Genomic DNA, 27,983 nt, shown 5'->3' with positions numbered 1-27,983 from the left:
ATGGCTGCTAAAACAGCTAAAGAGGCAATCGTTGATGCACTTGAGGATCTGGAGAACACGGAGCTGCAGAAATTCTGCAGTGCTTTGCGTGATCGTAGAGAAGAACCACGCATTCGACGAAGCACAATTGAGAATAAGAGTAGAACAGAGATTGCAGACAAATTAGTTACAACTTTCACTGAGGAGAATGCTGTGGAAGTAACACTGGATATTTTGAAAAAGATCGACTGCAATGATGTTGCACAGGAACTACAGAATTGGAGGGGTAAGTTTTAATCATAATTGATTACACATCTAAATGCAGAGCCCAGGATTTAGGCAATATAGTAGGGTCATTTTTGGCACTTCCGTGACCGCGGAGAGCAAAGGTCCGTTTCTCAATGGATTTGTCATCTAGGAGGGTTATTAAACAAATTTGGCCGGGGTGTGTTTTTAAAAGGGCCGGGGAAACTTTGTGAGAGACCAAAATCCAAAATGGCTGCCATGAAAATGAACTTTTTAATGGTTTGACCTACAATGATGCACAATACATGGTTCCAGACCTTATTTTGGTCAAGGAATACATATTTGGTGTTTACATAATGATTTGACCTATTGTTGACCTTCAAATACAAGATGGCTGCCAATTATGAGCTCCAAAAGGCTTTTTTTCAAAATCGTCACAGAGCCTTCTTATTAGGCTCTAATGAAAGTTCTGCTCATGATGAGTTGAATAATATACAGTATAAGTACACAGAAGTAATCTCTGAGGTCAATAGAGTCAATGTTTGTGTGTAAACAACAGTTACTGATTTGCGGTTTCCCATTAAATAGGGTCTCAGTAGCCTACTGAGAATATGTTCATCCCATCACATTTTCATGATGAACCAAAATTAGATTAGCACTATAGCCTAACATAACATAGTATTCTGTATGCAAAGCTATATATATATATATATATATATATATATACTTTTACCTGCCTTGTCTAACCAGTCTTGTGATTGTGTCAGTGTTTCCACCTGTGTCCTCTTAGCCCCCCAGCCTATCCCAGTGTTGATTGTCTGTTGAGTTCACCTGTGTCCTGTTAATCGCTGTCTATTTAAGCCCTGTGTTTGCACTGAGTTCTTGTTGGTCTGTAGACCTTTGTCATGTGAGGTAGTTAGTCCTTGTTCTTTGTGCTCAAGAATCTTGTACAGTAGATTTTGGATAAGAATCTCTCTCCAGAGCAGGATGCACTGCCGCACGTCCCGTCTGTAATGCTTGGTCTACCAACCCCTCCACTACTACCCCTGCTGTAACCAGCGTGTCTGCCATTCCAGAGCCCTTGAATCGCTTGTAGATGGCATATATGTAGGACATCAGCTGGTTGAAATGTACGAGGATTGGGAGGATGTCCTTGAACATTTCTGGATTCTCCGCCTTGAGCTGAGCGAGCCAACAAGTAAGGAGAATGGAATATTCTTCTGCCACATGGCCTCCACACCATGATGTCATTCACCACTGACTTGCTTGGAGGTTCATGTTTTGTGATATTAAGGCTTGCTCTTATTGGGTGGTGGATGACAGCAGGACTGGGCACCACTGTATCCTGGAACTCGCTGCTCTTTAGGTGGTGGTCTTGTACCATGATTGTCTACACGAGACAGTGCATGTATCACGCGACGCGAGCGAGCACGCTGCAGAGCTCTGCTATCAACCTGGGCGTAAATGTCCATGGCATGACAAGGAATAAAGATCTGGTAGACACTCTGCACAAGAGCGGTGTCTGCATCAGCTATGCAGATACACTGCTCCTCTATGACCATTGGGCTCTGATGGATGTGGAGGCATAAGCAACCTACCCACATGAGATCGCAGACAGCAAGCCAGCTATCGTGATCATCGACAATGACGACTTCAAGATCGACACTATGACAGGTGACTCTACAGGAGTCCATCGAACAAATGTCATGTACAGTATGTGCAGCTATAGAGCTATGAAAAGAAACCAGGCGAAGAGACTGGTGAAACACTCACCAAGAAGAAGGACATCTCTGCACAGCTAAAGCAGAAGTGTGCAGAACTGACTAAGTTTTGCCAGAACAGATGCCCCACTAGTAGCAAGAGTAGATGGGTCAGTTCCGCAGCGTGCTCGCTCTGATACATGCACTGTCTCGTGTAGACAATCATGGTACAAGCCTTATTACCACACAACATACAATGAACCTCCAAGCAAGTCAGTGGTGAATGACATCATGGTGTGGAGGCCATGTGGCAGAAGAATATTCCATTCTCCTTTCTTGTTGGCTCACTCAGCTGAAGGCGGAGAATCCAGAAATGTTCAAGGACATCCTCCCAATCCTCGTACATTTCCACCAGCTGATGTCCTACATATATGCCATCTACAAGCGATTCAAGGGCTCTGGAATGGCAGACACTCTGGTTACAGCAGGGGTAGTAGTGGAGGGATTGGTAGATCAAGCATTACAGACGGGACGTGCGGCAGTGCATCCTGCTCTGGAGAGAGATTCTTATCCAAAATCTACTGTACAAGATTCTTGAGCACAAAGAACAAGGACTAACTACCTCACATGACAAAGGTCTACAGACCAACAAGAACTCAGTGCAAACACAGGGCTTAAATAGACAGCGATTAACAGGACACAGGTGAACTCAACAGACAATCAACACTGGGATAGGCTGGGGGGCTAAGAGGACACAGGTGGAAACACTGACACAATCACAAGACTGGTTAGACAAGGCAGGTAAAAGTAAGCAGGCAGACAGGAAACACTGGGAGCAATACTACAAAATAAGGGTGACAAATGAGTTGACCTTTAAATTCACCTTAAGCAACTAACCTTTCTAGCTTTGCATACAGAATACTATGTTATGTTAGGCTATAGTGCTAATTAGTGTGGTTGCCCAACAGGGCAACCAGACTATAGTACTCTATACACTTTATTTATAGATTAACAATTTTCGAACCGCATCTCCTCCCACAGTTTTTATACCCTAATGTTGTGCCATATATCAAAATGACCGTCTTGAACGGGAATCGTGCGCTTGTATTTTTCTAAGAGATTGGTTGAATACTTTAATTGATATTAATTTATTAGTGCCATTAAATGTCCCCATCCACTTTAATGTAAAAGTGAAAAAACTCAAATTCAAGTATTTTTTTCTCAGAAACCTTAACAGCTAGAGTTATCAGATTTGGAGGGATAATTCATAATTAAGTCCCAAATTATTTAACAAAATATCACACCATTCGGCCTCATGGTGGCGCTATAACAGCCCCTTTTACGTTTTGGCCCGTAACTCTTGAACCGTAGGTCCTAAAATCAAAATGTCTTTTCACCTGGATTCCTTGGGTCACGACGCATCTCCCCATATAGGCCACGCCCATTTGCGTCAGGATAGATTTTTTGATATTGATTTATTAGTGCATTAAATTTCCCCATCCACTTTAATGGGAATTGCAAAAACTCCCATTCAAGTATTTTTTTCTTGGAAACCGTAAGGGCTACAGTTACAAGATTTGGAGGGGAGGTTAATAGTTTTTTGCAAAATTATTATGAAAATAATCACACCAGTCGGCCACATGGTGGCGCTATAACAGCCCACTTTACCTTTTGGCCTATAACTCTTGAACCGTAGGTCGTAAAATCAAAATTTCTTTTTCCCTGGATTCCTTGGGTCATTACGCATCTCCCCATATAGGCCACGCCCATTTGCGTCAGGATAGATTTTCCGCCATTTTGAATTTTCTTCAAAACACACTTTTTGCTCCTTTTCCTACAATTTTTTTCCAAATCTCACACAAATCGGTACACATGATCTCTGAGCCCATGCGGTAAACATATCCAAACGGCATTTTCATAGTCCTTACCGTTCGTCCGTAAATGGCTTCCAAAGTTAGCGGGAGGGGCCCGTTTTACCAAAAATGCCAGAAATCACGAACGAAACGTCCGGTCAATCCCAAATTCAAATCACATGTCGAGGGTGGTTTACTCAACAAATTCCCAAAAGCATTTCCACTTTGACCCATAGGGGGCGCCAGAAATGCGCAAAATGTAACCGTTCGATGCAAAAACATTATTTCGGGGTGGATCGATCCTTTCAAAATGAAACGACAGCGACCTCATGAGAGACGTGACAATGTAATTGGCGCAGCCTCCGACGTTATTCCTCCCGGCCTATTCCTCGAGTCCCGGCGGCCGCGACCCGCGACCGGCGTCGCCGCAACCACACTCTGCAATTTCCCCGGAATTGCGACGCGTCTAGTTTAATTTTGGTTCATCATGAAAATGTGATGGGATGAACATATTCTCAGTAGGCTACTGAGACCCTATTTAATGGGAAACCGCAAATCAGTAACTGTTGTTTACACACAAACATTGACTCTATTGACCTCAGAGATTACTTCTGTGTACTTATACTGTATATTATTCAACTCATCATGAGCAGAACTTTCATTAGAGCCTAATAAGAAGGCTCTGTGACGATTTTGAAAAAAAGCCTTTTGGAGCTCATAATTGGCAGCCATCTTGTATTTGAAGGTCAACAATAGGTCAAATCATTATGTAAACACCAAATATGTATTCCTTGACCAAAATAAGGTCTGGAACCATGTATTGTGCATCATTGTAGGTCAAACCATTAAAAAGTTCATTTTCATGGCAGCCATTTTGGATTTTGGTCTCTCACAAAGTTTCCCCGCCCCTTTTAAAAACACACCCCGGCCAAATTTGTTTAATAACCCTCCTAGATGACAAATCCATTGAGAAACGGACCTTTGCTCTCCGCGGTCACGGAAGTGCCAAAAATGACCCTACTAATAGGCTTTATTATAGTTTAATATATTCGAGTGCAATTTTTTATAATTTTCCTTCCCTTCATTATTTAACACTGCAGTCAAGTGAGGCACATTTTGTGAATGGTGTTTAGTTGCGCGTCTATTGGGGTAATTATGGTAGGTAGCTCAACAGTAAATCCTCCATGTTGAATGGAGTTGAATGGACCTAAACAGACCTACAGTACAAGCCAATATAACAAGATGTTGCATGGTTGTAGATCTGTTCTTTTTGGCAGGGACTCTGGACCAGAGCGAGTGTTGCGGTATGATTCGTCTACTGCTGGTCTGGTTCACTACTAGTTGCACGTTGGACAGTTGCAAAATAACATTAATCACGCAGCCAAAGTAATAAAGAAAATACTTCCCTCAGTGCGCCTAGCATCCAATGTTTTGCTGTGACAACTGAGCGATGTACAATAAAAAAGATGTCCAGAAGTGTTATCTAGTCTTGTGTACAGTATATGTGCACACTGGCCTATTGAGTAATTGATTTTCAAGTTGACACACAGACATAGTGTTCATTGCCACTTCTTGTGTGTGTGTGTGTGTGTGTGTGTGTGTGTGTGTGTGTGTGTGTGTGTGTGTGTGTGTGTGTGTGTGTGTGTGTGTGTGTGTGTGTGTGTGTGTGTGTGTGTGTGTGTGTGCGGTCCAAGAAATGTAGGTCAGTTCTTTTTTACTGAGAATAGAAGGTTTAAGTAGGCTACATGTGAATTACATCAATAATTATGAATGACAGGTTCATGGTAGAAGGGTGCAATTTATGACTATAAAGCACAGAGATATTTTCGTATAGCCTATGCCAGTTTTTTGTAGCCTAGTATGTGAAACTGTAGAATAAATACTAACTTCTTGTTTATCTGGGATAGTAATTTGTTATTTTGCTATTCTTTATATTATGCTCACATAAGCTAATCCGATCGGGGGGGCATTCCTAGGTAAACTGTTTAAAGTATTCAGGCCATTCATCTAAAATAAAGATATTTACATTTATTGAAATATGCCTGTAAGTCATCAGACTGACTCAGGCAACAATGTATTTGATCCTTTGTGTCCAGATGTGAACGTGGGAAACAACATGAAACAAGTCTAACATATGCATAATAGCCTATCAATCTTTTCATGTGTTACATAAGCTACACATAATGTGCTCCATATTATAGCACAATTGGACTTGTTCACTGCTGCAGAACATAAAACAGCACCACCTGCTGTAGGTCCAGCACCACCACGAAATGTGGGTTTGAGAGGTGTGCCTTATGAAGCGGTATGTGGGAGATTCCAGTTTCCAGATTAATGGGCTTGATATTTATTTAACCCATTAAGACCTGAAGCCGATTCTACAAATGTCTTCTAAATCCCAACAGTTTTGTGAAAAACGTATGTTTCTATCAGGGGTGCTCAAACTTTTTCATGTCAAGGACCCCCAAACTTATATGTATTTGGCCGCTGACCTCCATCTCAAGAGCTATACGGAGCACAAGAATCACTGTGGAATGGGGGGCTTGCAGAAATGTACCTTGTTCCGAAAAAAAATGCTCTATTGTTGTGTAATATTCATGTACTGTGAGGATGTTACATACCAGGGGTAATCAGAGGAATCTTCGGTTGGTCCATCAGGTCGACTGCTTTTTCTGTGGGGGGTGCCCGCTATTTTGGAAAAATCGTGGAAAATGTGTGCAAATCTTTAAATATATATTGTTTTAAAGCGAACATTTTTAACTCCAATCTTTGCTTCTGGGGGGTCCCTGGAACAGGGGCTTTAGGGGCTGCAGCCCCTAAAGCCAGTGCATTAAGCCAGGCCTGAAGTAGAGTGCAGAGAGAACAATGTAGTGTCTCAAGGAAACTAGGATACTAAGTAAACAATGAACCTAGCATCTGTCAAAACAACATGCTATCTAAATAACATTCTGCACATTTGTGTCAAACGTGATCAAACATTTGTAAATGTTAATGTGTTTTGCCAGTTTTCAGGTAAATTCTCCCACTCCTTTTTAGGTGTTGTTTATATTTATGATGTTCTTTATGATTTTATCTTCCTTCCCACAGAAAAAGCAGTCGACCTGATGGACCAACCGAAGATTCCTCTGATAACCCCTGGTATGTAACATCCTCACAGTACATGAATATTACACAACAATAAAGCATTTTTTTCGGAACAAGGTACATTTCTGTACGCCCCCCATTCCACAGTGATACTTGTGCTCCGTATAGCTATTTGCTATCTTGACTCTCACATGAGAGAGAGTTGTGAGTGTGCGTGAGAGATGCGACACATTGTGTGCTTGTAGAGCGGCTATTTTCAAATAACCTATGTATAAAATAGGACTAAAGTGGTTAATGTATTTTTTATAATGTAATAATTTATATCTGAAAAGTAACTAGTAACTAAAGTTTTCAAATAATTGTAGTGGACTAAGAGTACAATATTTGCCTCTGAGATGTAGTGGAGTGGAAGTAAAAGTATTGAAAATTGGAAATACTCCAGTAAAGTAAAAAATACGTCAAAATTGTACTTAAGTACACTACTTCAGTAAATGTACAGTTACTTTACACCATTGAATGTTGCTCTACAGTATATATCTAGCTAACATCTAATATTACACAGATGCTTTCCCTGTTATAACGGATAACGTGTTAAAGGTGATGTGTTTTTGTTTATTTTCTTTGTGGTTAAAATAAGTGTTGCTTGAGCTTGTACAGCACAGTTGTGTTAAGCAAAAAGTATTGTGTTCTGACTATGCTTGATATTTCAAATAAATATTTGAATCAATCAAACATTTTGTAATATTTGTACATGAAAGCGCCCTGTACATTTACACATAGTGACAATATATATTTTCTCTCATTATGCATACTTTTTGAATTGAGTTCATTGTATTAGGCCAGGCATAACATAGAACTGGCCAGCCTGTAGAATACCTAATTTTGTCAAATTAGGTCAAATGGCATTGGCCGGGTTTCCCAAACAGCTTCGTAGAGATGCTTCGTAGAGATGCTGCGCAGGTCCTACGACGGGTCTAACGTGTGTCGTCACAGGCGTTAGCAGGCACGTAGATTTCAGGTCATGCCCTCAGCAGCCACGTAGATTTCAGGTCATGCGCAGCCTACTCAGTTTGTGTAAGGGCCTCCTACACAGCAAACCTACGCTCCCTCATTAGTAGCAGGTGGTTGTAACCTGGCAACGTGCCATCTAAACTGGCTTCACGAGACACCATAGTCGTAGGTTCTCCAGTGCACGGAGTTACGTGTGTGCTAAAACTACATTCTGCCACGCAGCCTACTCCCCGCCTACTCTCCGCCTACTCCTGGAAGAGACGTAGCCTCGAGTGCTGTTCAACGCAGCAGTTTGTAACGCGCGCCCTGGGCCGCTTGTAACACCCATCGTAGCAAAATAGATCTATGAAAAGACCGACACACACACACACACGTGTGTATGTATATATATATATATATATATATATATATATATATATATATATATATATATATATATATATATATACATATACATATACATATATATGTATACATACAGACAGACAGACAGACAGACAGACAGATATATACATATATATATATATATATATATATATATATATATATATATACACACACACACACACACACACACACACACACACACACACACACACACACACATACGGCCGTCATTTTTATATATATATATATAAATTACGTCCGGGCCGGTGCGTAACGTGCCCCAAAAAAAAACAGACGTACAAGCTGTCAACGCACTGCAACATGCCGTGTCGATAGCTTGCAGATCTGTTCTTTTGGGTAGGGCGAGCGGCTGCAGTGCTTCGTCCTCTATGCATGAACCCGAAGTTTACAAATCGTACTCTCACGGATGATCCGATCATCTAATAAAAATATCATAGCATATGCCAAGTTAACTAAAGGTATATAAATGATGCTGAGCTAAATATGTTTCCTTAATTTCGAAGTTTTATAGTTAGACGTTATGGTGAAAGTGCGGTTCCTCTCACAAAGTGACAGCTGTGAATGGTTAAAAAATCTTTTGAAAATAGCAGATCTACAAGCTCAGAATCAGAATCAGAATCAGGTTTATTGTCACATCACAGGTTTACAAGGTAAAAAAGTGGGTGAAATTCGTTTTTGTACAACACTCCCATCGCAACGTTAAATTCCGTAGAAAGAAGAGTGGGGAGAGAGAAAAAGAAGAGGGGTAGGGGGTTAAGTGGGAAGGAGATCAACAGAGAACAATAGAATAGAATAGAAGGCCAAAAACAAGTTATCTACATATTTACAAAGTACCTGAGATAAGAGACAAACTAAGGTGCCTGAGCATAGCAGCAATGTATGTATACTGTGCATGATATACTTATAGACGCTAAGGTGCTTAGAGAGAAAAAGAGCGCAATAATAAAAATCAAAAAAAGTTTGTGCGTTATACATGGGGATTAAGGTGCAGAGGGTCAGTGCGTGTTCACCTAAGGGTGGACTGACCCTGGTATAATCCGCAAGTAGCTCCATGAAGGAGAGCAACAAAAAGTAATCTTTAGCATTTTGACTAAAGCTTTTGCCACAAAGAGTACATTTAAGCCCTTTCTCCTGTGTGTATCAGCATGTGTTTCTTAAGATTAGCATTTTGACTAAAGCTTTTGTCACAAACTGTACACTTAAAGGTTTTTTTTTCCGCTGGTATGATTCCTCATAAGTCCAAGTCATTTCCTGGTATAATAATCCACAGGTGTGTTCAGGAAGAGCCAGAAAAGTCTGCAACCAGCTGGGCAGTACCGCCTGTTGTCAGGCTGCTGAAAAGGGCTCATGCTTCATTCAGCATTCTGACAGCAGCCGGGTTCAAACTATTCCAGAACCTGGTGGTGGAACTCTTGTTACTGCAATAGGTCCCCTTGCCCGGTCGCGGTCGTTGTAGGGTTCTGAACAGTCTGTGACTTGGGTGGTACTTGTCCTTGATGATGCGCTTGGCTTTGACCACGCACCGCTTCTTGTACAGATCCTGAAGCGCTGGGAGGTCGCTTCCCATTATTCGCTCTGCCGATTGCACTACTCGCTGTAGGTTGATCTTCTCTCGCGCAGTGCAGTTCCCGTACCAGGCCGTGATGCAGCCTGTTAGGACGCCTTCAACCGAACTGTTGTAGTACAGCTTGAGGATGCGCTGTCCTACTCCAAGCTTATTCAGGCGGCGGAGCCAGTACAGTCTCTGCTGAGCCTTTTTCTTCACGTGTGTGGTGTGCGTCTCCCATTTCAGGTCCTCCTCGATGTGTACTCCGAGGAACTTGAACTCGCTGACCCTTTCCACTGCAGCACCGTCGATGAGGATGGGCGCATGGTCTCTCCGCGGCCTCCTGAAGTCCACGATCAGTTCTTTGGTCTTGTCGACGTTGAGAGCGAGGTTGTTCTCCCAGCACCAGAGCGCCAGTGAGTTGATCTCATCTCTGTAGTCAGACTCGTCGTTGTTTACGATTCGGCCTATCACTGTCGTGTCGTCCGCGTACTTTATGATGGTGTTGGAGACATGTGTGGCTATGCAGTCATGCGTGTACAGGGAGTAGAGGAGAGGGCTCAGCACGCATCCCTGGGGTGCTCCGGTGTTGAGGGTCAGGGGGTCAGATGTGATGCTGCCCATTCTCACCACCTGATGTCGGTTGGACAGGAAGTCCTGTATCCAGTCGCACATGCTTGGGTGTAGCCCTAGGTCTCTGAGCTTTTTGTCAAGTATTGCTGGGACAATGGTGTTGAATGCTGAGCTGTAGTCCACGAACAGCATACGTACATATTTGTCCTTCAGCAGCTTGTTGTCCATGTGCGAGAGGACGGTGTGGAGAACCATGGCAATAGCGTCGTCGGTGGATCTGTTTTTGCGGTATGCATACTGCCACGGATCCAGCGAGGCAGGTAGCGTGGAGCTGATGTATTCCCTCACCAGTTTCTCGAAGCACTTGCTGACGATCGGGGTGAGAGCGACAGGTCTCCAGTCATTCAGGCATGTCACTCTGGCCTTTTTGGGAATGGGCACAATGGTTGACATTTTGAACCCTGCAGGGACCACAGCCTGGGAGAGGGAGAGGTTAAAGATGTCAGCGAAGACACCCGCCAGCTGGTCTGCACATGCCTTAAGGACCCGGCCTGGGATTCCATCAGGTCCGGCTGCCTTGTGGATGTTGACCCGTGCAAAGGCTGTACGCACTTCTCTCTCCGAGATGATTAGAGGGTTCTCCTCTGCTGGTGTTGCTGATGCCCCCGCTTGGCTGCCGCGGTTGGAGCTGATCTCAAACCGGCCATAGAAAGTGTTCAGTTCGTTGGGGAGGGAGGCAGGCGGGTTCACCTCGCTTCTGGTTCTTGTTTTGCAGTCTGTCAAGGTGTGTACCGCCTGCCACGTGCTCCTGATGTTGCCATTGCTGAGTTGGTCTTTCATCTTTTCAGTGTAGGCCTTTTTCGCTTTCCTGATGGCGCTGTTTAGGGCCGCGCGCGTCGTGTTACGCGTTTCCACGTCGCCAGATTTGAAACCAGCATCCCGTGCGTGCATGTGTACACGTACTTCGCTGTTCATCCATGGTTTCTGATTGGGATAGATCCGAACTGTCTTTTTTGGGACTATGTCGTCTATGCACTTACTGATAAAGCCAGTGACTGAGTCTGAGAGTTCGTTGATGTTATTCCCAGCGGCGTTCTTAAACATCCCCCAGTCAGTCTGGTAGAAACAGGATTGTAGCATAGCGTCTGTGTCCTCGGACCAGATTCGGATTTCCTTCTCAGCGACCGGCTCCCTTTTTAGCCTCTGTTTGTAGGCAGGTAGCAGCTGGATGGCGTGGTGGTCAGAGCTTCCTAGCGGTGGGCGGCGGAGGGCTTTGTATCCATCCTTGAAGGGCGTGTAGCAGTGGTCAAGAATATTGTCACCACGGGTACTGCAGGTGACGTGCTGGTGGAATTTGGGAAATACCTTTTTTAGGTCTGTCCTGTTAAAGTCGCCTAGGCAGATGCCTGCGCAGTCCGGGTGACGATTTTCTTGTGCACTGATAGCCTGGTGTAATTCCCTCATGGCTGTGTCCTTGTTAGCTCCAGGATGAATGTAAACAACGGCTACAATCACAATGCTGAAGTCACGTGGTAGGTAGAAGGGACGACAGTCTATGATTAAATGTTCTAGGTCTGGTGAACAGTGGCTATCTAGGATTTTAACATCTTTGCACCAGTTGTTGTTGATAAGGGCACAAACTCCCCCTCCACATTGCTTACCGCTCAGTACAGCGTCTCTGTCTTTCCTATACGCGGTGAAGCCAGGAGGAGTGATGGAAGAATCAGATGCTAGCTCCGTTAGCCATGTCTCCGTTAGCACAACACAGCACGTATTCCTCGTCTCGTGTTATACTTAACGCGCGCCAGTAAGTCGTCCATCATGGTCACTGTTCTAGATTCACACAGAGATCTAATGTTCGCTAGCAGGATTGAAGGCAGTGCAGGTTTATATCCACGTTTTGTTGTTTTAACGAGGACGCCTGCTCTCCTTCCGCGACGGCCGGGTCGCCGTTTGCGTTTGCGGCGCTTCTGCGTTGTTGTTGTTCCAGGGACAAGGGGATCCCCTCCCCCCACCCAGCCGGGTGGAGGTTTTTCGGTAAAAAAGTCCGAAATTCTATGTGCGATCGCTTTTCTGATGTCCATAAGTGCTTGTCTATCATAACTCCTTAGGCACCCGACGGTGTAGGAGAAAAAGAAAAGGCTAAAAAATACTAAAAAGAGGGAAAGACGTTGCGGTGTTACGGAGCTCGTACCAGCGCGTGCCTTCTCCATGGCGCGCCGGATGTATACAACAACGCCTCATATGTATCTCACAACGCCTCATAAGCTTGTAGATGTAATTTAATGCATAAATATATTATTCAAACGTTGTATTTACAGTGGACTGCTTCAGGACATCTGACAATTGGCTCTGTCACCGACAGCATTTTTATCGGATCATGCTATCATTTATCAACGCCGGGTTCATGCATATGTAGTGGAAGCAGTGAGTTGGGATCGAACCCGAAGTTCCCACTCGCCAGCCCAACGCGTTACCAGTCATGCCAATAAGACTGAGCCCGATAGTTAGGTCTTTTGCACGCCACTTCTCGCTAATTTGAGTGTGGGGGCTACCTAACAGCCGCTCGCCCCAAAATAACAGATCTGCAAGTTATATCAACGCGGCATGTCTCAGTGTGTTTGTTGTATGTATGTCTGTTTTTTTGGGGAGGCGTCGCCCGTTATGCGCCGTTATATATATATATCTATATATCTATATATATATCTGTATCTATATATATATAGATATAGATATATATATTCCTAAACTTTCCTAAAGTAAATTCCCCCCATTGGTGCTAAAAGCTGTCAATCATGCAGGGGGACGCCCCCTCTATCCTCTGAAATTTTTTGAACGGCGAACAATGGCCGCCGTGTTCATTTAAGATCATTGAAATGTCACCTTAAAATGCATTTTAATACATTACAGAATGTACCTAAACAAATGTAAGTGTCCAATACATATAAAGGTAATTTAGATAAAGGTGCGACTTTATCTTTGTATATTTGCAAAATTCTGTATATATATATATATATATATATATATATATGTATGCAAAGGGTGTTTAAACTATAGTAGGACAGCACAACGTAGTTGACGTAGGCTTTACGTAGGCTTCGTCCAGGAGTCCTTTACGTGCATGCTGTCTCACGAATGTAGTTTTAGCACAGACGTTAACACCGTGCGCTTGAGAACCTGCGGCAATGCTGTCTCCAGAAGCCAGTTTAGACGGCACGTTGGGTACACACAGCTGATACTAACGAAGAGAGGGCGCTGCGGGGTTGCTACTGCGCAGCTGCACGCAGCTTCTAGGCTACGCATGAGCTTTAAATTCGTTTGGGAAACCCGGCCATTGTCTCAGAACCAGAGTGAGTGTGGTGGTAGGATTCTTCTACTGGTCTGGTTTAGTTGCTTTGGACGGTTGAAACATAACGTTCATCATGAAGCCAAAGTGGAGAAAAACATTGTACCAGGTCTCACAACGTTTTGCTGTGACAACTGAGTGGTGTGCAATAAAATATGGCAAGAAGTGTTGTCTAGCCTTGTGTACAGTATATGTGCACACTGGCATGACTATTTTCACGTTTAAATTCCCATTCTACGTGGTGTCTGATGTGATACTATTATTAGCACTTGCCTTATTAGCACTTGCCTTCAATCACTTCAAGTGTTAGCTATTCTCTTATTGTGAACACTGCCCATCTCCTGAGCTATTATAGCCTACGCCCAATTGTCACATGTTCTCATCCATGTACCTGATGGAGAGAGCATAGGTTGCATAATTTAAATAATACACAGTGGGAGCATCTATAATGGTGAGCAGATAATATGTTGTATTCTTGAACTTTATTCTTTTATCCAGCACCCATGGCATTTGACTTTGTATGTGTGTGCATTATCCTGGACTGCTCTGAAGTAGATCAGTAATCACATGATTCATGAGCAGTTCAGTTTAATCTGTTATTCAATGTGATGTTTTCTAAATGATAAAAGTAACACTATAATAAACAAAACAAAAAGGTTGAGAACCATTGATTTGTAAAATGGTTCTCACAGTTAGCTCACATGTTTCTGTTTTAATTGAAATATGATTTATTATTTAAATATTGTTTCAGAACAATCCAAAGGAGCGGTTGCATCGGTCAGAGGTGAGTGCTGTTCAAAGTTATTTGAATCAAATTGATTTGTATTGCAGTCTCCATCATAGGATGGTAATACATGTATAAGCTGTTGCTGATTAATATCAAACAATTATACCATTTTCTCATTAAGTGATTCACATACTGACTGTGAACCTGCTAGTTCCTATTTAAAACAGGATCATGTATAGTCTACAAACAACACATTGAAACTAGGGCTGTCCGATATTATCGGCTGATATTAGCATAACAATGTTATGTTCGGAAAATATCGGTATCGTTTTTTAAAGAAGTGAAAGTTACAAGAGTTCCTACTCTATGGTGTGTGTGATATGAAATGTCAGCTTATCATAATCACTGTAATCCTTAATCTTTTTCCATCATATTCAAGGGCTTTTGGAGAGAAATTAGACAGAATCCAGTCACTTTCAAATTAGAGCACTGCAGAGGGCAGGTTGTGTCTGTGTCCAGCTGATGCTCGTTGACGCTCTTTAATGTTATAGGCATCAAGGCAATTATGCTTCTGCACTGTCGAATAGGCCAACATCTAAGATTAGTGGGACTCATTCAAATGACCACCAGTAAGCGCCGGGACTTAATTGAAAACCTAACAACATCACTGTATTATATTAGATGTATTAGATATTTATAGGTATATAATATGATATTAGATCATATATTATATTGATATTATAGCCATTCTGTCGGTATGGTTCCTTATTGAAGTGTGTACCTAAATAGGTGACAGGTAGTCTGAGTGGTTCTGCTCAGAAATCCTGGGTTTAAATGTTTTTCAAACGGAAAATCTAAGGGCGGAGCTTAGTGGTCAAAGTGATAGATGTGTTCCTCATGAGTCAAGGCACATGTGTAAGCAAGTTTCACGGCTGTCGGCCAAACAAGGCATGACTTTTGCCTGTTTAAAGTTTGCATTTTCAAAAAATTGCTATAGCGCCCCCCTTTGACCAATTGGAGTAAGATTGGTTTCAGTGATACTTGGAATGACCCTCTACAAAGTTTCAAACAAATGTGAGTCTGCATTAGTCTGATTAGGGGCAGACAAATCATTTTCATAACACTGCAATATTCATTGGCTCATAAAAGCTTAATTCGGCATAGGTCCAAAGCTCATGAGTAAAAAGTGTTGTGCAGATTGCTCAAAGATCCCAGGAGGAGTTTGATTTTAACTGCTTTTCATATAATGTAAAATGGTGGGAGATCTAAAGGTCAGAGGTCAGAGTGTGAAAGTTGTTCGGCATGAGGAGACGCATGTGTGTATTGAAGTTTCATGTCTGTAGGTCAAACAGGGCATGAGTTGTACCTGTTCAAAGTCAATTGAGTGCTATAGCGCCACCCTTTGGCCAATAGTTGTGAGTTTCGTTTCTTAGCTGTTTGGCATAGCCCTCTACCATATTGCAGTTTCGTAAAAAACGTACGCACGGTTAGGCCAGAACTGCAGAAACGGCGGAAGAAGAAAGCCAACCGTTTCAAAGAGGTTTCGAGCCTTATAGGCCTCGAACCCTCAAAAAGATTAAAAAAGAGCAATCCCAAATTGCATCGTTACCGACTGCATCGTTCCCAAGGAGAAAAGTTGTCTATTCTTCTTTTTTTGTGAAGTGGTTATTGTGAAAAATATACCAGTGAAATAATACATCATAAGTACGTACAGTGCTTTAGGCAGCAAGGGGGCATTTTTCATTTTTCATTGTATTACAGGTTGTTGAAGTACAGAATATAAGCTTTCATATGATGTATCATTCATTGAAATTGGAACACATTTGAAGAAGATGTGCTCATTTGAATCTTGTTATCTATAATAGTCCAAACTGAGATAATCCCTTCTAAAGCATTTCCACTTCTAAGCACATCTCAGCTCCAGGTAATGGGCGTGAACATTGGGTAATTTATTCAAACTAGCCACTCCTCTAATCACTCCCCCATTTCCGGATTTTTACTGTGGAAAGTAACTAAGTACATTTACTCAAGTACTGTACTTAAAGAGCTGGTGCCATGTTTTTGCACTTTTTCTGTTTTTCATGTGTCTATGAGGTTGATCTTCATTAAGGCCCCCGCTGGTGGTTTTATGGTGTTTCATGTCTTCTCTGACTAATTGGAGTTTTTTCCTGGAAGCTGAAACCTTGAGAGTCAAACGTGCCAATAGAAAAACAGCCACCCCAGGTAAAAAAAAGTAGTATACTTTAGTATATGGAAAATATAATATAAGTGTACTAATATTATTAAAAGTATACTTTGGATTTTTGTACTTAATTAAAAGCATATTAACACATCGGGTGCCAAACACGGTCTGAACCGTGTGTTTACATAGTGGCGGTTCGGTGCCGAACACGGTCTGAACCGTGAGTTTTGTCTTTTTGTTTTTTTCGTTTTTCTCCGCGCGGGCCGGGCTAGAGCAGCTCTGGGAGCTCCCATTGTAATCCTGCGAAGGAAGTGCCAGATCGCTCACCGGAAACACATTTTTTTTCCCCATCCGCTTCCTGTCTATTTCCTACTTTGAAACGCCTATATCTCCGAATCTGTTTCCTGTGGGGAAAACCGGTCATGCGCGATGTGCGATCCCCCCCCCCGTTGTAACTCGGAAGGGAAATGTTATGGTTCCAGGCTGTAGCCAGGCTCATGGCACAACATGAATCGATGCTTTTTTTTGGCGTGGATTTGCTTGTAACGCACGCGGAAGCTTTAAACAGCAAAGCGCAGTCAATGGGGAGAATGCTGGCACCCTGGGTAAGTTGTTATGAAAAAATGCAGGCACCCGATGTGTTAAAAATAAACGTATACAAAGTATACTTAAAAAAAGATGTAATTAAGTTCAACTTCAATGTACTAAAAATAAATTATGGAATACTTGAAATGTATTTTTAATGTACTTATCCAAAGTGTACTTTATGCAAAGTATATTTTTAATTAAATGTAAGCACACTTTTTGAAAGTACACTAAATTGAAACTGCTTAATAGTGTACTTTTAGTGTACTTAAGAAAAGTGTATTTATAGTAAAGTCATTTGTAATACACTATACTTTTCACTACTGTACTAAGTATACTTAAAGTTTGTAAAAAGTTGTAAGAAGCACACAATTTGCACTTTTAGTATACTCAAGCATACCTTAAGTAGTAATTTATTAGTACTTGAGTACACTTACACAATTTAAATAAATTAAATGGGACACTTAAAAAGTACATTTGAAAAGTATTATTAATATGATAAAAGTGTTTTAATAGTACACTTTTACACTACTGATAATGTACTGTAATCCCATTTAAAGTAGATTTACAGCACACTAATGATATAATATAATTGCACTAAAAGTGTATTTAGACTGCTCGTGGGTATACTTTTCACTACTGTACTAAGTATACTTAAAGTTTGTAAAAAGTTGTACGAATTTAGCACACAATTTGCACTTTTAGTATACTCAAGCATACCTTAAGTAGCAATTTATTAGTACTTGAGTACACTTAAGTTCAATTTAAGTCGGCCAAAATAGTACATCCATACTAAAAATATATTTTAATACAATCATCAAAATTATACTTTTAGTATGCTATTTTTTTACCTGGGACATACTGACGTAACAATGCCCATACCCACCCACCGCACCTCCCCTCATTATCATTGTCATTTATAGACAGGTTTCCTGTTAGTAAACATGAGAGGATATGACCGTGCAGATCCGGGGGTAGCCTATAGAGGGCGCCATTACCCGCAGCAGCTCTGGTCAAATGTCCATTCATAAAATAAATGATCTTCACCGGGTTTAATGAAAGTAGATTAAATTATGCAGTTTGTAATACCTTGTTTACTCAATAAAAATGATTTGTCGGAAGTTGGATCTGTTTGTATATAATAGCAGCATTATGCCTATTATGCCTATAATAGCAGAATTATGGCTATCTAATTCCCGAACATAACAACAGAGTGAACGGCGCAACAATTCGTTTTCCCCGAGCATGCGCAGATTGCGCATTCTGCTCTGTGATGACGTCGCGCGGAAATCCGTCTATACTACAACCTATTGTGGGCGGAGCTGCCTCAAACACACGTGTGTGACCATGGCAGGTTGTTCTGTGCCTATAACTGCTGTGTGACAGCTATCAAACAGTCGTTTCACACTTTGCCCATTGACACGGACAAACGTGATCAATGGCTTAATTTCATTTATAAAGACAGGATTATTCCCTCAGCCCCCTCTGCCAGGCTTCGAGTGTGTAGTTCCCATTTTGTTGATGACTGCTTCACCAACTTAGTGCAAGTCAATATGGGATTTGCAAACAGGAAAGTAGTGAAGCCAGGTTCTATTCTGACGATTTATCCTGGAGACACAGAAAGCAGCACCTCAGGAGCGTTACCGGTAAATGAAAACATCCGCCAGCCCCAATAAAATGATTTAGGAGCATGAATCGGTTTGACATAGCCTTGTGTCTGTGACCTCCCCCACCGTTTAGTTGTGGGATTTAGTTCAGCGTCAATAACATCGCTTCTGAACATCATATGGAACATGTAACGGTAGACGCGGTAACCTACAGTCGTCTGTTGTTACGACGGTGTGAAGAAATTAATGGATGGGTTGAAACAACCTTTTAAACCGGGGTTTGTGCCGGTCTGCGTTGAATTCAACGGTTGTTTGAGCCCATCGATGCGTTGTTTCACACCGTCGGAACAACAGACACATGTAGGTTACGGCGCCTAGCTTTAGATTTTTCATACGATGTTCAGAAGGTAAACATTTTATGTAAAATGTCTTGGTAGAGAGTTCACTGCCTGGCTAAATTATATACCCCGACACCAGTATGCCGGCAAGAGCAGTTGGACCAGACCAGGATTGAGAGTTGAAAATGGGTTTATTGCCAGTTCTGTGTACAACACAAATGCTGATGATGATGATATGGTGATGATTGATGATGATTTTAAACTATAATAGAACAAACAAGGGGAACCAATCAAACAAAGTACACAACAATAAACTTAGGCAAGGTAACTTAACAAGTGATAAAAACTAGGCATAAATGTCAAATAAACAAATAATCAAAAGGAACATTATGTACTAATAAACAGGAAACAAGCAAACAAATAATCAAAAGGAACATATGTACTAATAAACAGGAAACAAGCAAACAAATAATCAAAAGGAACATATGTACTAATAAACAGGGAGAAAACATACTAATAATCAAAAGGAATATATGTACTAATAAACAGGAAACAAACAGAACTTACTTATAATGCATCAAGTGGACATACAACATAGGAGCACTAGCCAGCAGCACCTCTTCCCCTGGTGACAAATGATTGGTCTGACACTACCTGGGCCTATATAGACCTACCTCAGGTGTGACAAATTAGGCTAAAACCAGACTCCGCCCACCACTAAATGAAATGATTAGAACCACAGGGTCCAACTCCACCCACTCCCAGCAAGAGAGTGAGAGGATTTTCTACATTTTACAATAAGGCAGAACATACCGACGCGGGCGGGACCAACTCGAGTCATACAGTCTCAGCCAACGTTAGGGTCGCTAGAGCTAGTTCAGTTGGATTAGATACATAGCGTGATTGTTTGTCAATATAATAAGAAAAGAGACAAATTATCTGTGCCTCTGCAAACAGAAGTGTATTATCAAGGTGGAAATGGCTCTGAATACATTATGAGAGCATCTAGTTAGACGTTTTATATGCATATGCCTACTGTAATATACTCGAGCTTATATTTCCATTTTCTATGATGTATGGAAAGAATACATAGCCCATTTAAATGGGAATGTCAGGTTGAAGGAATACAAATGCATTGTAATGATAGTAAAATGTGTGCAGTGATATAATGTCACTGATGTAATGGATACCATAGTCATTGTCATTAAGATAAAGTTCTACTTGGATCACAGGATATTGAAGGTGTAGTTCTTCTTCTTCCTCCTCATCTTCATCTGAACCAGATTCAGGTTCAAACATATATGGCTGTATTTGTCCAATTTGTCTTCCCTCGGCCATTTTGTAAACAAATGGGCAGAACCATGGGCAGTCCTTTAGTGATAAGGGGGAAGGACTAGGACAGGTGGGTGGTCTTATAGGAGGAGGCGGAGGGACTGGATTAGATGGGTGGTGCTAAGTGAAACCAGGTATACTTAGGGTGCGTTCGGAAATTACGCACCGGAGCACACTCGCCTATTAGTTTGTATTGGCCAGTGTGCTCAGTGCTGTATTTTCGAACGCGCCCTTAATGAACTGGTGGGTGTGTCTACATAAAAACAACATTTTAACACTTACTGTACACTTTTCTTTTTTTTTGAAAAAAATCCTTACATAATAATAATACCTTATGATTAGGTTTTAGGGTTGAAAAATATCATGGCACTCCATCTTTAAGTACATTTTTTTTAGGTATTTTATACATAGGCTATTTGAAAATAGCCGATCTACAAGCTCACAATACGCATTGCAACGTGTTGTGAGCTTGTAGATCAGCTATTTTCAAACATTTTAGTACTTTTACTTTAGATACTTTAAGTATCTTTTGATGCCAATACTTTTGTACTTTTACTTTTGATTGAACTCAAGTAACATTTTGAGCACAGGCCTTTTACTTTTTATATTGTGGTATTGCTACCACCAAGTGCTTCTTCCATCACTAAATTTGACCCACTGGTAGTCAACTATAGTCGAGGTTTACCTATTAATAATAAAGACACGCACCAGCAAGGTCCTGGATTAACTACAACCTGGTGTTTGCACTCTCCATTTACAACCCGTACATCTACATAAACATTCAGATTTCAAATATAAAGTGCTTATGTTTATGTAGATGTACGAGTTGTAAATGGAGAAATGCAAAAACCAGGTGTACGTTCTGCCATGACGCTTGGCGGCGAGCTAACAATGCCGTGGTGAAGTTAGTTTACACCACCACACAGAGGAGCGATACTGATGGGCGGGGATTAGGCTTGTAACCGGAGAACAATGGGTCAACGACCAACCAAAACCACTCTCATGCTAATGTTGTCCCTGCAAGCTAAAACCACTCTCCGCCCCCACAAGACCGACAGAAACACACAGAAACACTGCTGTTTTTGTAATGTAATTTAAACCACTTAATGATTCTAAAACGCCTATCTTTTGGACTATAAACCTTCTTCCACATTCGAACTGTGTTAATATGAAAAAACTAGAGTTTCGGGGGGCTACGCCCCCCTCAACCCCAGCCGCGCACGGGGCCCAGCCGTGTGTATATTGGGGGACCCAAATCGCCGGAGTGAAACTGTGGAAAAAATTTTTTGAAAAAGGAAAAAATTTGAAGAAATAATATTTGTTATGTTTCAGGGGGTCCACAGGGGGTCCGCGGACCCCCTGATGGTCCACTGACCCCCTGTGGAGTGTTGGGACGCGCGGGGACACCCCTGGAACATTGCGGACCATTTTGGTGTTTTGTTTTTTTTCATGAAGGTGGTTGCTTGTTTCTGGCGCAGGCTGTGCAAACCTGGCAACCCAGCGCATGCTGCCGCACGTTTAAGTGGCGTAGCGTCATGAGGGTCAGTGGGGCCGTGGCTCGGTCAGTGAAGACCCTGTAGTGCGGATGATATGTGGCATAGAGGGGCAGATTGTAAATCCACAGAGGAAACATCCGTGGGCTACCATTGGTTCAGCGATGTGTGCGGTCGCCCTGCGGCCCTTCCTCCTCCACCAATGTGCAGTATTGAGAGCCCTGACGTCACAACAATTGGAGCGATGGGCACTGCACTGTGGTTGGTTAGGGTACACCTAGGGCCCAGGTAGAACCCAGTTAAAGCCTGCATGGGCAAACCCAGTTAGGACCCGCCTTGGTCCCACATAAACATGGCTATTTGGGGCCCACCTAAGGGCCAGGTAGAAGCTACTTATAGCCTGCATGGGCATCGCAGTTGGGACTGAAGTGGATGCCGCTGACATTGCTGACATGGGGTCCATATGGTTTAGCCCACCTTGAAACCATATGGGAACTACGCTGGCATGCTGGCTGTAATGCAAACGCTGCATCATACCTGCAGTGTGTAGTTTGATGTTGTGTGTGTAGCAGATATACCTGCAGTGTGTAGATCAATGTCCATAGGAAAGTCAATGCCCAGCAGTGTTTTTTTTCCCCAGCAGAGTTTCTAGTGTCTCTGTGTCTCTCTGGAAGAGGTTGCACATGAACTCTGCAGCCGCACTGAGGCGCTCCAACACAAACACTCTGACATTAAGCTGCTTCACACAACAAACATCAGCACCACGCTGCTGTTTGTCCAAAAGACACAATATCTGCTCTCCCACCAACGTCATGTGTTCATTTATCGACAGCCGTACAGACTCCTTTTGACACATTTTACGTCGTTTATCCAGCTGTCACTGACTCTCCACATCGGGCTGTTGTTTTGCTGCGATCAAGTCAACGATGTGAGAGATTAGCTATCACAGACGGACGGACAGGGGGTGAAACATAGTGTTGCGCCATGCCTTTCGGCCTGGCGGAGACAATAAAAAACCGAAAGTAAAGGAAATGGCCATTTCTGCAACAGAAGTAGTCAATAAACTATGCTATGAAAACATGGGCCACATTGGCAAAGAATGTAAGAAAGAGGCAATCATGTAGAAAATAGCCGATCTCCAAGCTTACAAAGCCTCTGAACGTGAGGCGTTTCGAGCTTGTAGATCGGCTATTTTCACAATATTTACTTGTGGAACGGAGTCAAACAGAATGGGGGGGTCCCAGATCAAGTACGTGTATTTGGGGGGGGGGGGGGGGGGGGCGGCGTGAAAGGGTTGATAAACACTGCTCTAATCGGAGCGAAATTATCTGAAATTACTACATGACCATAATGCAGCCTAACATCTGTTGCACGGGGCGGTCCTGCCATTACGTTAGTTACTGTAGTTGCTGTGGAGCGACATAGTTCTCCAGAAGACACACACAAACATACACCATCTACAATGGACGAACTGAGCAGCAATATAGACATTCACCACACGAACGTGCATTGTTGACAAAGTGATTGCACAGCCGCTGCAGGCATGACAACCAGGTTAGCGTTAGCGACATGGCAGCTATCACAGCGCCCTGTCCGTCGTGCTGCAACTGCCTGTGATGGCTACAGCAGTAACAGCAAGCTGTCTGCGATGCCATTGTCTGGAGACTGCTCTTAGCGTGACACGACCAATGAGAGTGAGCGCTGTAGTTGTTGCTAAGATACGGTGGCGTCTCTGCCCCATAGCTTGTAGATCTCTCACACATGATTGGCGTAGGCTGCGTTGCCAGGTCAGACTTTGTGTCTAAGCAATGGTCGGCTGATTTTGGCGCGCCTTTGGGCTCGTTTGCATTGTGCGCACGGCAGCGCTTGTTTAGCGTACGTCAGCGCGACGTGGCAACGGACGTGGCAACGTGAAAGGTGATTGGCTGGTGAAAAGAAACACCCGACGTTACACCAGAAATGGTGCCTGGAGAAAATGGTGACCAAAAAAAAAGTTTGGAAAAAAAGGAAAAAAACCCCGCAGCGGCTGCGTGCTGTTGTGGTGATGAGGTCGTGCGCACGGTAAACGGTACGAAGCTGCCTCCCCTTCCGTTTTGTCCGACATTTGGTGAGTAGAATTAATTATGTTGCGCGGTGGAAAAGGTGTATTGAGCAGTGAGATGTCCCCTACGCGAGGCGTAAATTCAGCGCGGCCGGCGTGGCGAGTCAGTTGGCGACATGTGGTCTGGCGGTGCGTTGTTTAGTCGATAACAGAGCTGTGGGGTGTGGACACCGAGGGTGCGGAAGTTGGTCGCCATTTATATAGTTAGATAACGAAAAGCACAACAAAAAAAAAGCTCTTTTCTACTCTTTGTCAATGGGCGAGTTGATGACCAAAACACCAGCCCTGCTCACATTTGTGGTCAAATGAGGTAAAACCATTTTACATATGTTTTCCCAGTTTTCAAGAAATGTCACCATTTAGATTCAAGAATCAAAGAGTGTCTGCCACTCTGACTCCCGCTCCTTCTAGATGTTATATATTCATGAGGTTCTTCATGATTTGATGTTTCTTCTTATAGAACAATTATCCAAGTCGAGGATGCTGGACGACCTGGAGGATGTTTCCCCGGGTATGTAACGACCTACTTTCATACAAAAATGTACCTTGTTCTGAAAACAAGAAGAATAAATGAATGAATGAATTGTAATATGTTCTGTGTGGACGTTCTCATCAAATAAAGGGTGCGAGCACGACTCCAACTCTTTTCAACAATACTAAACTTTCTTACCGGGTGCACGTCGGGAAAAGTAACTTTACAATAAATCTCAGTAAGAGAATACCAGCACTCACGGAACAGTCCTTTTAAGGCACTTTTATTTATATATATATATTTTAAGAATGGTAGTGTTCTGCAGAGCAGACAGCAACGTACGCATTTCGGCGTTAAGCCTTTATCAGCGTTGTGTGCTGTGGGCAACGGAAATGTCCCATAGTGTCCAGGTAAGACAACTTCCCCTGTCCATGTAGAGATCAACAACTTCCAGCCAATTTGTACACAAAAAGCACAGTCATAATCCAAAAACAGAAACAACACATCAACTGGTCATTATGGTCATTACATTACATTATACACAGAGTCCTTGAAGTCTTCCAATACAATAAAGTACAGTTAATCTGAGGCTGTTCCAATATAGGGGTCCAAGTAAAGAGAAACATATTAATTCAAAAAATGGATGTTCTCATGACACACACAGTTCCAAAGAATGCACAGGCAGAGAGAGAATTATACTACTATGTTTATAAGGAACCCTGATTAATAAGCTATGTATGCTTTAATACACCGTGTGTGTGTGTGTGTGTGTGTGTGTGTGTGTGTGTGTGTGTGTGCGTGCGTGCGTGCGTGCGTGCGTGCGTGCGTGCGTGCGTGCGTGCGTGCGTGCGCGTGTCACACAACATGTGTCCCTGGCATAACTCAGACAGCATCCAACCGCTTGGTCTCAAATGTGGCGTGTGTGTCTCATATGACCCAGAGGTGTGCAGAGCCAAATGGCAATGTCGGCCCGCAGGTCTGAGAATGGGGAAGAAATTATTTGCATTCGGGAGATCGAATGCATGGTTCAACCCAAACCGTTGGCTTCACGGATTGGCGGAGCATCTCGATTGTGCCGCTAAGCCATTATAAGTCCCTGATAGGCTAATCCGACCCGTCAGCTTAACTAATCGGCCAAGCTTTACATAACATTTGTATAAATGGAACGATTTGTATCGTGGACCCAAATAGGCTGGTGCCCAGCGCCTTAGTAATATGTAATATATTACTCATGATAACTAATAAGATAATAGTATGCATTTTTAAATAAGTGGTAACTAGTAAATTATTACTCTTTCGAGAAACTTGCCTGGCACTGCCAGTGACTGAGGGATGCTCTTTTTACTTTTTAAAACATATACTGTTCACGAACATATTGTTGTTGTTTTTTTAATCTATCTATTTATTCATTAACTTCAGTAACCGGGGTCATAGCAGATCTAAACAAACACTTTTTGGCACCTATTTCTGCCAAATGTTTGCCTATTATCTATTACTAGGGTTCCTGTAAGGTTGTCAAGTTATTGAATACATTTGGGATTTAAACCTATTAAAGATGATCCAATCATCACTCTACTCACATGTGTAGTTTCAAACATTGCCCACTGCCAATATGACTCCCAATCCTTCCAGGTTTAATCGATATTCATGTTGTTATTCATGCCTTTCTGATTGTATCTTCCTTCAGCGCAATCGGCATCGATGATGTATGATCCGGAGGCCAAACTCAAGTCTAAACTCAAGTCTCTACAGTACAACAGCAACAAATGCAAAGAGTTTGAACAGACATACAAAGACGTGTTTCAACACAACAAGAAGCAGGTGGTGACCACAGAGAAACAGATCAGAGAAGAGATTGAAAAGCTCCACCAGTTCCTGAGAGAGGAAGAGGAGAAAAGAGTTTCAGCTCTGAAGGAGGAAGAGAAGCAGAAAGCAGAGACTGTCACCAGAGAGATAAAGAACATTCAGGAGCAGATCTCCTCTCTCTCAGACCAAATCTCTGATATAAAACAAGAGCTCAAGAAACCAAATGGTTCATTTCCTATAGACCAGTGTATACCATCCGAACCAAAGCTGGTCTCAGGAGTGCTGATAGATGTGGCCAAACACCTGGGAAACCTGACCTACAGAGTCTGTGAGGAGAATAAGAGGAAGGTCCCGTTCAGTCCTGTCATTCTGGACCCAAACACAGCAAACCGCTATCTCTCTCTGTCTGAAGACCTGACCAGTGTGGGAGATGCAGAGAAAATGCAGCAGCTTCCTGACAACCCAGAGAGGTTCACTATGTACTCCAGTGTTCTGGGTTCAGAGGGTTTCAGTTCAGGAACACACAGCTGGGAGGTGGAGGTGGGGGACCGTCCTCGATGGAACATAGGCTATGTTACAAAGTCTGTTGACAGGAAGGGAGAGAGATCTACCTCACCAGGAGATGGAATATGGTGTTTACGTCGACACAGAAGCATGCAGTACTCTAACGGTGTAACATACTTCTCACTACAGAGGAATCCTCAAAGGATCAGAGTCCAGCTGGACTATGACAAGGGGGAGGTGTCCTTCTACGACACTGAAGACATGACTCACATCTACACTCATGAAGGCCCTTTCACTGAGAAACTCTACCCATATTTGAATTATGAAAGGGCTAGTGATGCTAAAACCACTCATATCAGAATCTGTCAAGTAGCGCAGGGCCCAACCTGTGGTTTGGGGTCCGGAAGTTGCCAGAGGGGAATGACATTCCCAAAGCCCAGTGGAGGGTTACCGAATGGGCCTAGTGGGCCCAGGGGCCCAAGAGCCAGGGGGGCCCCCAAGCCCGAGCCCCCGCGAGCCCGCGCACCACTACCACCACCACAACACAAACCAAGTGTTGGACCCCCCAGCCCTGTCCTATGGGGCAAACAGTTTCGCACCACCAGCCGGACCGGGCCCCTGCCACGGGCAGGGGCCCGAACAACCCCACCGAAGAACAAGCCCACGACACACAATAATCCCTAAGCCAATAACAACGACACAGCTGGATTAAAAAAAAAAAAACGTTCACACTCAGTCCCTCTCCTGGCGTCCTCCACTCGCGCCTAAGCCCTGTGAGGAGGAGAGGATTAAATGTGAGGACGGAGCGGTCGGCCAGTTGACCTTAGAGGATCGGAATGCACTCTAGCGTCATTTCAAATGAGTGAGCTGTTAGAACCCATAAGATAAGGTTATGCTGAAAGTGCCTACAACCACTACTAAGCTGGGAGATACAGCCTTCAGTGTGTATGCTCCACATATATGGAACAAATGGCAAGAAAAGTTGAAGTTAGATGTCCTTGTTTATTTGCCATTTGTAAAAGCCTATTACTTCTACTGTTAATAATCTTGTTAACATTCACTGCCTGACTTATTGCTGGCCGCGTTTGCC

At 42.9% G+C, this 27,983-nt stretch overlaps 1 protein-coding gene across 1 annotated transcript; it reads left to right on the top strand.

Moving 5' to 3' along the window:
* Nucleotides 1–27,983, top strand: LOC311033887 (E3 ubiquitin-protein ligase TRIM35-like; the record flags this gene model as incomplete). The annotated part of the gene is made up of 5 exons (XM_084041587.1): nucleotides 1–265; nucleotides 6,866–6,916; nucleotides 14,498–14,530; nucleotides 24,572–24,622; nucleotides 26,271–27,983. The coding sequence occupies 5 exons, from the start codon at nucleotides 1–3 to the stop codon at nucleotides 27,575–27,577; spliced, it is 1,707 nt and encodes a 568-aa protein (XP_083897713.1). The 3' UTR covers nucleotides 27,578–27,983.

Source organism: Gymnoscopelus microlampas, assembly GCF_963454915.1.
Source record: "Gymnoscopelus microlampas genome assembly, chromosome: 2".
Taxonomy (NCBI): domain Eukaryota; kingdom Metazoa; phylum Chordata; class Actinopteri; order Myctophiformes; family Myctophidae; genus Gymnoscopelus; species Gymnoscopelus microlampas.
The sequence above is the reverse complement of the archived record's forward strand: the minus strand, read 5'-3'. Positions and strand labels throughout refer to the sequence as shown.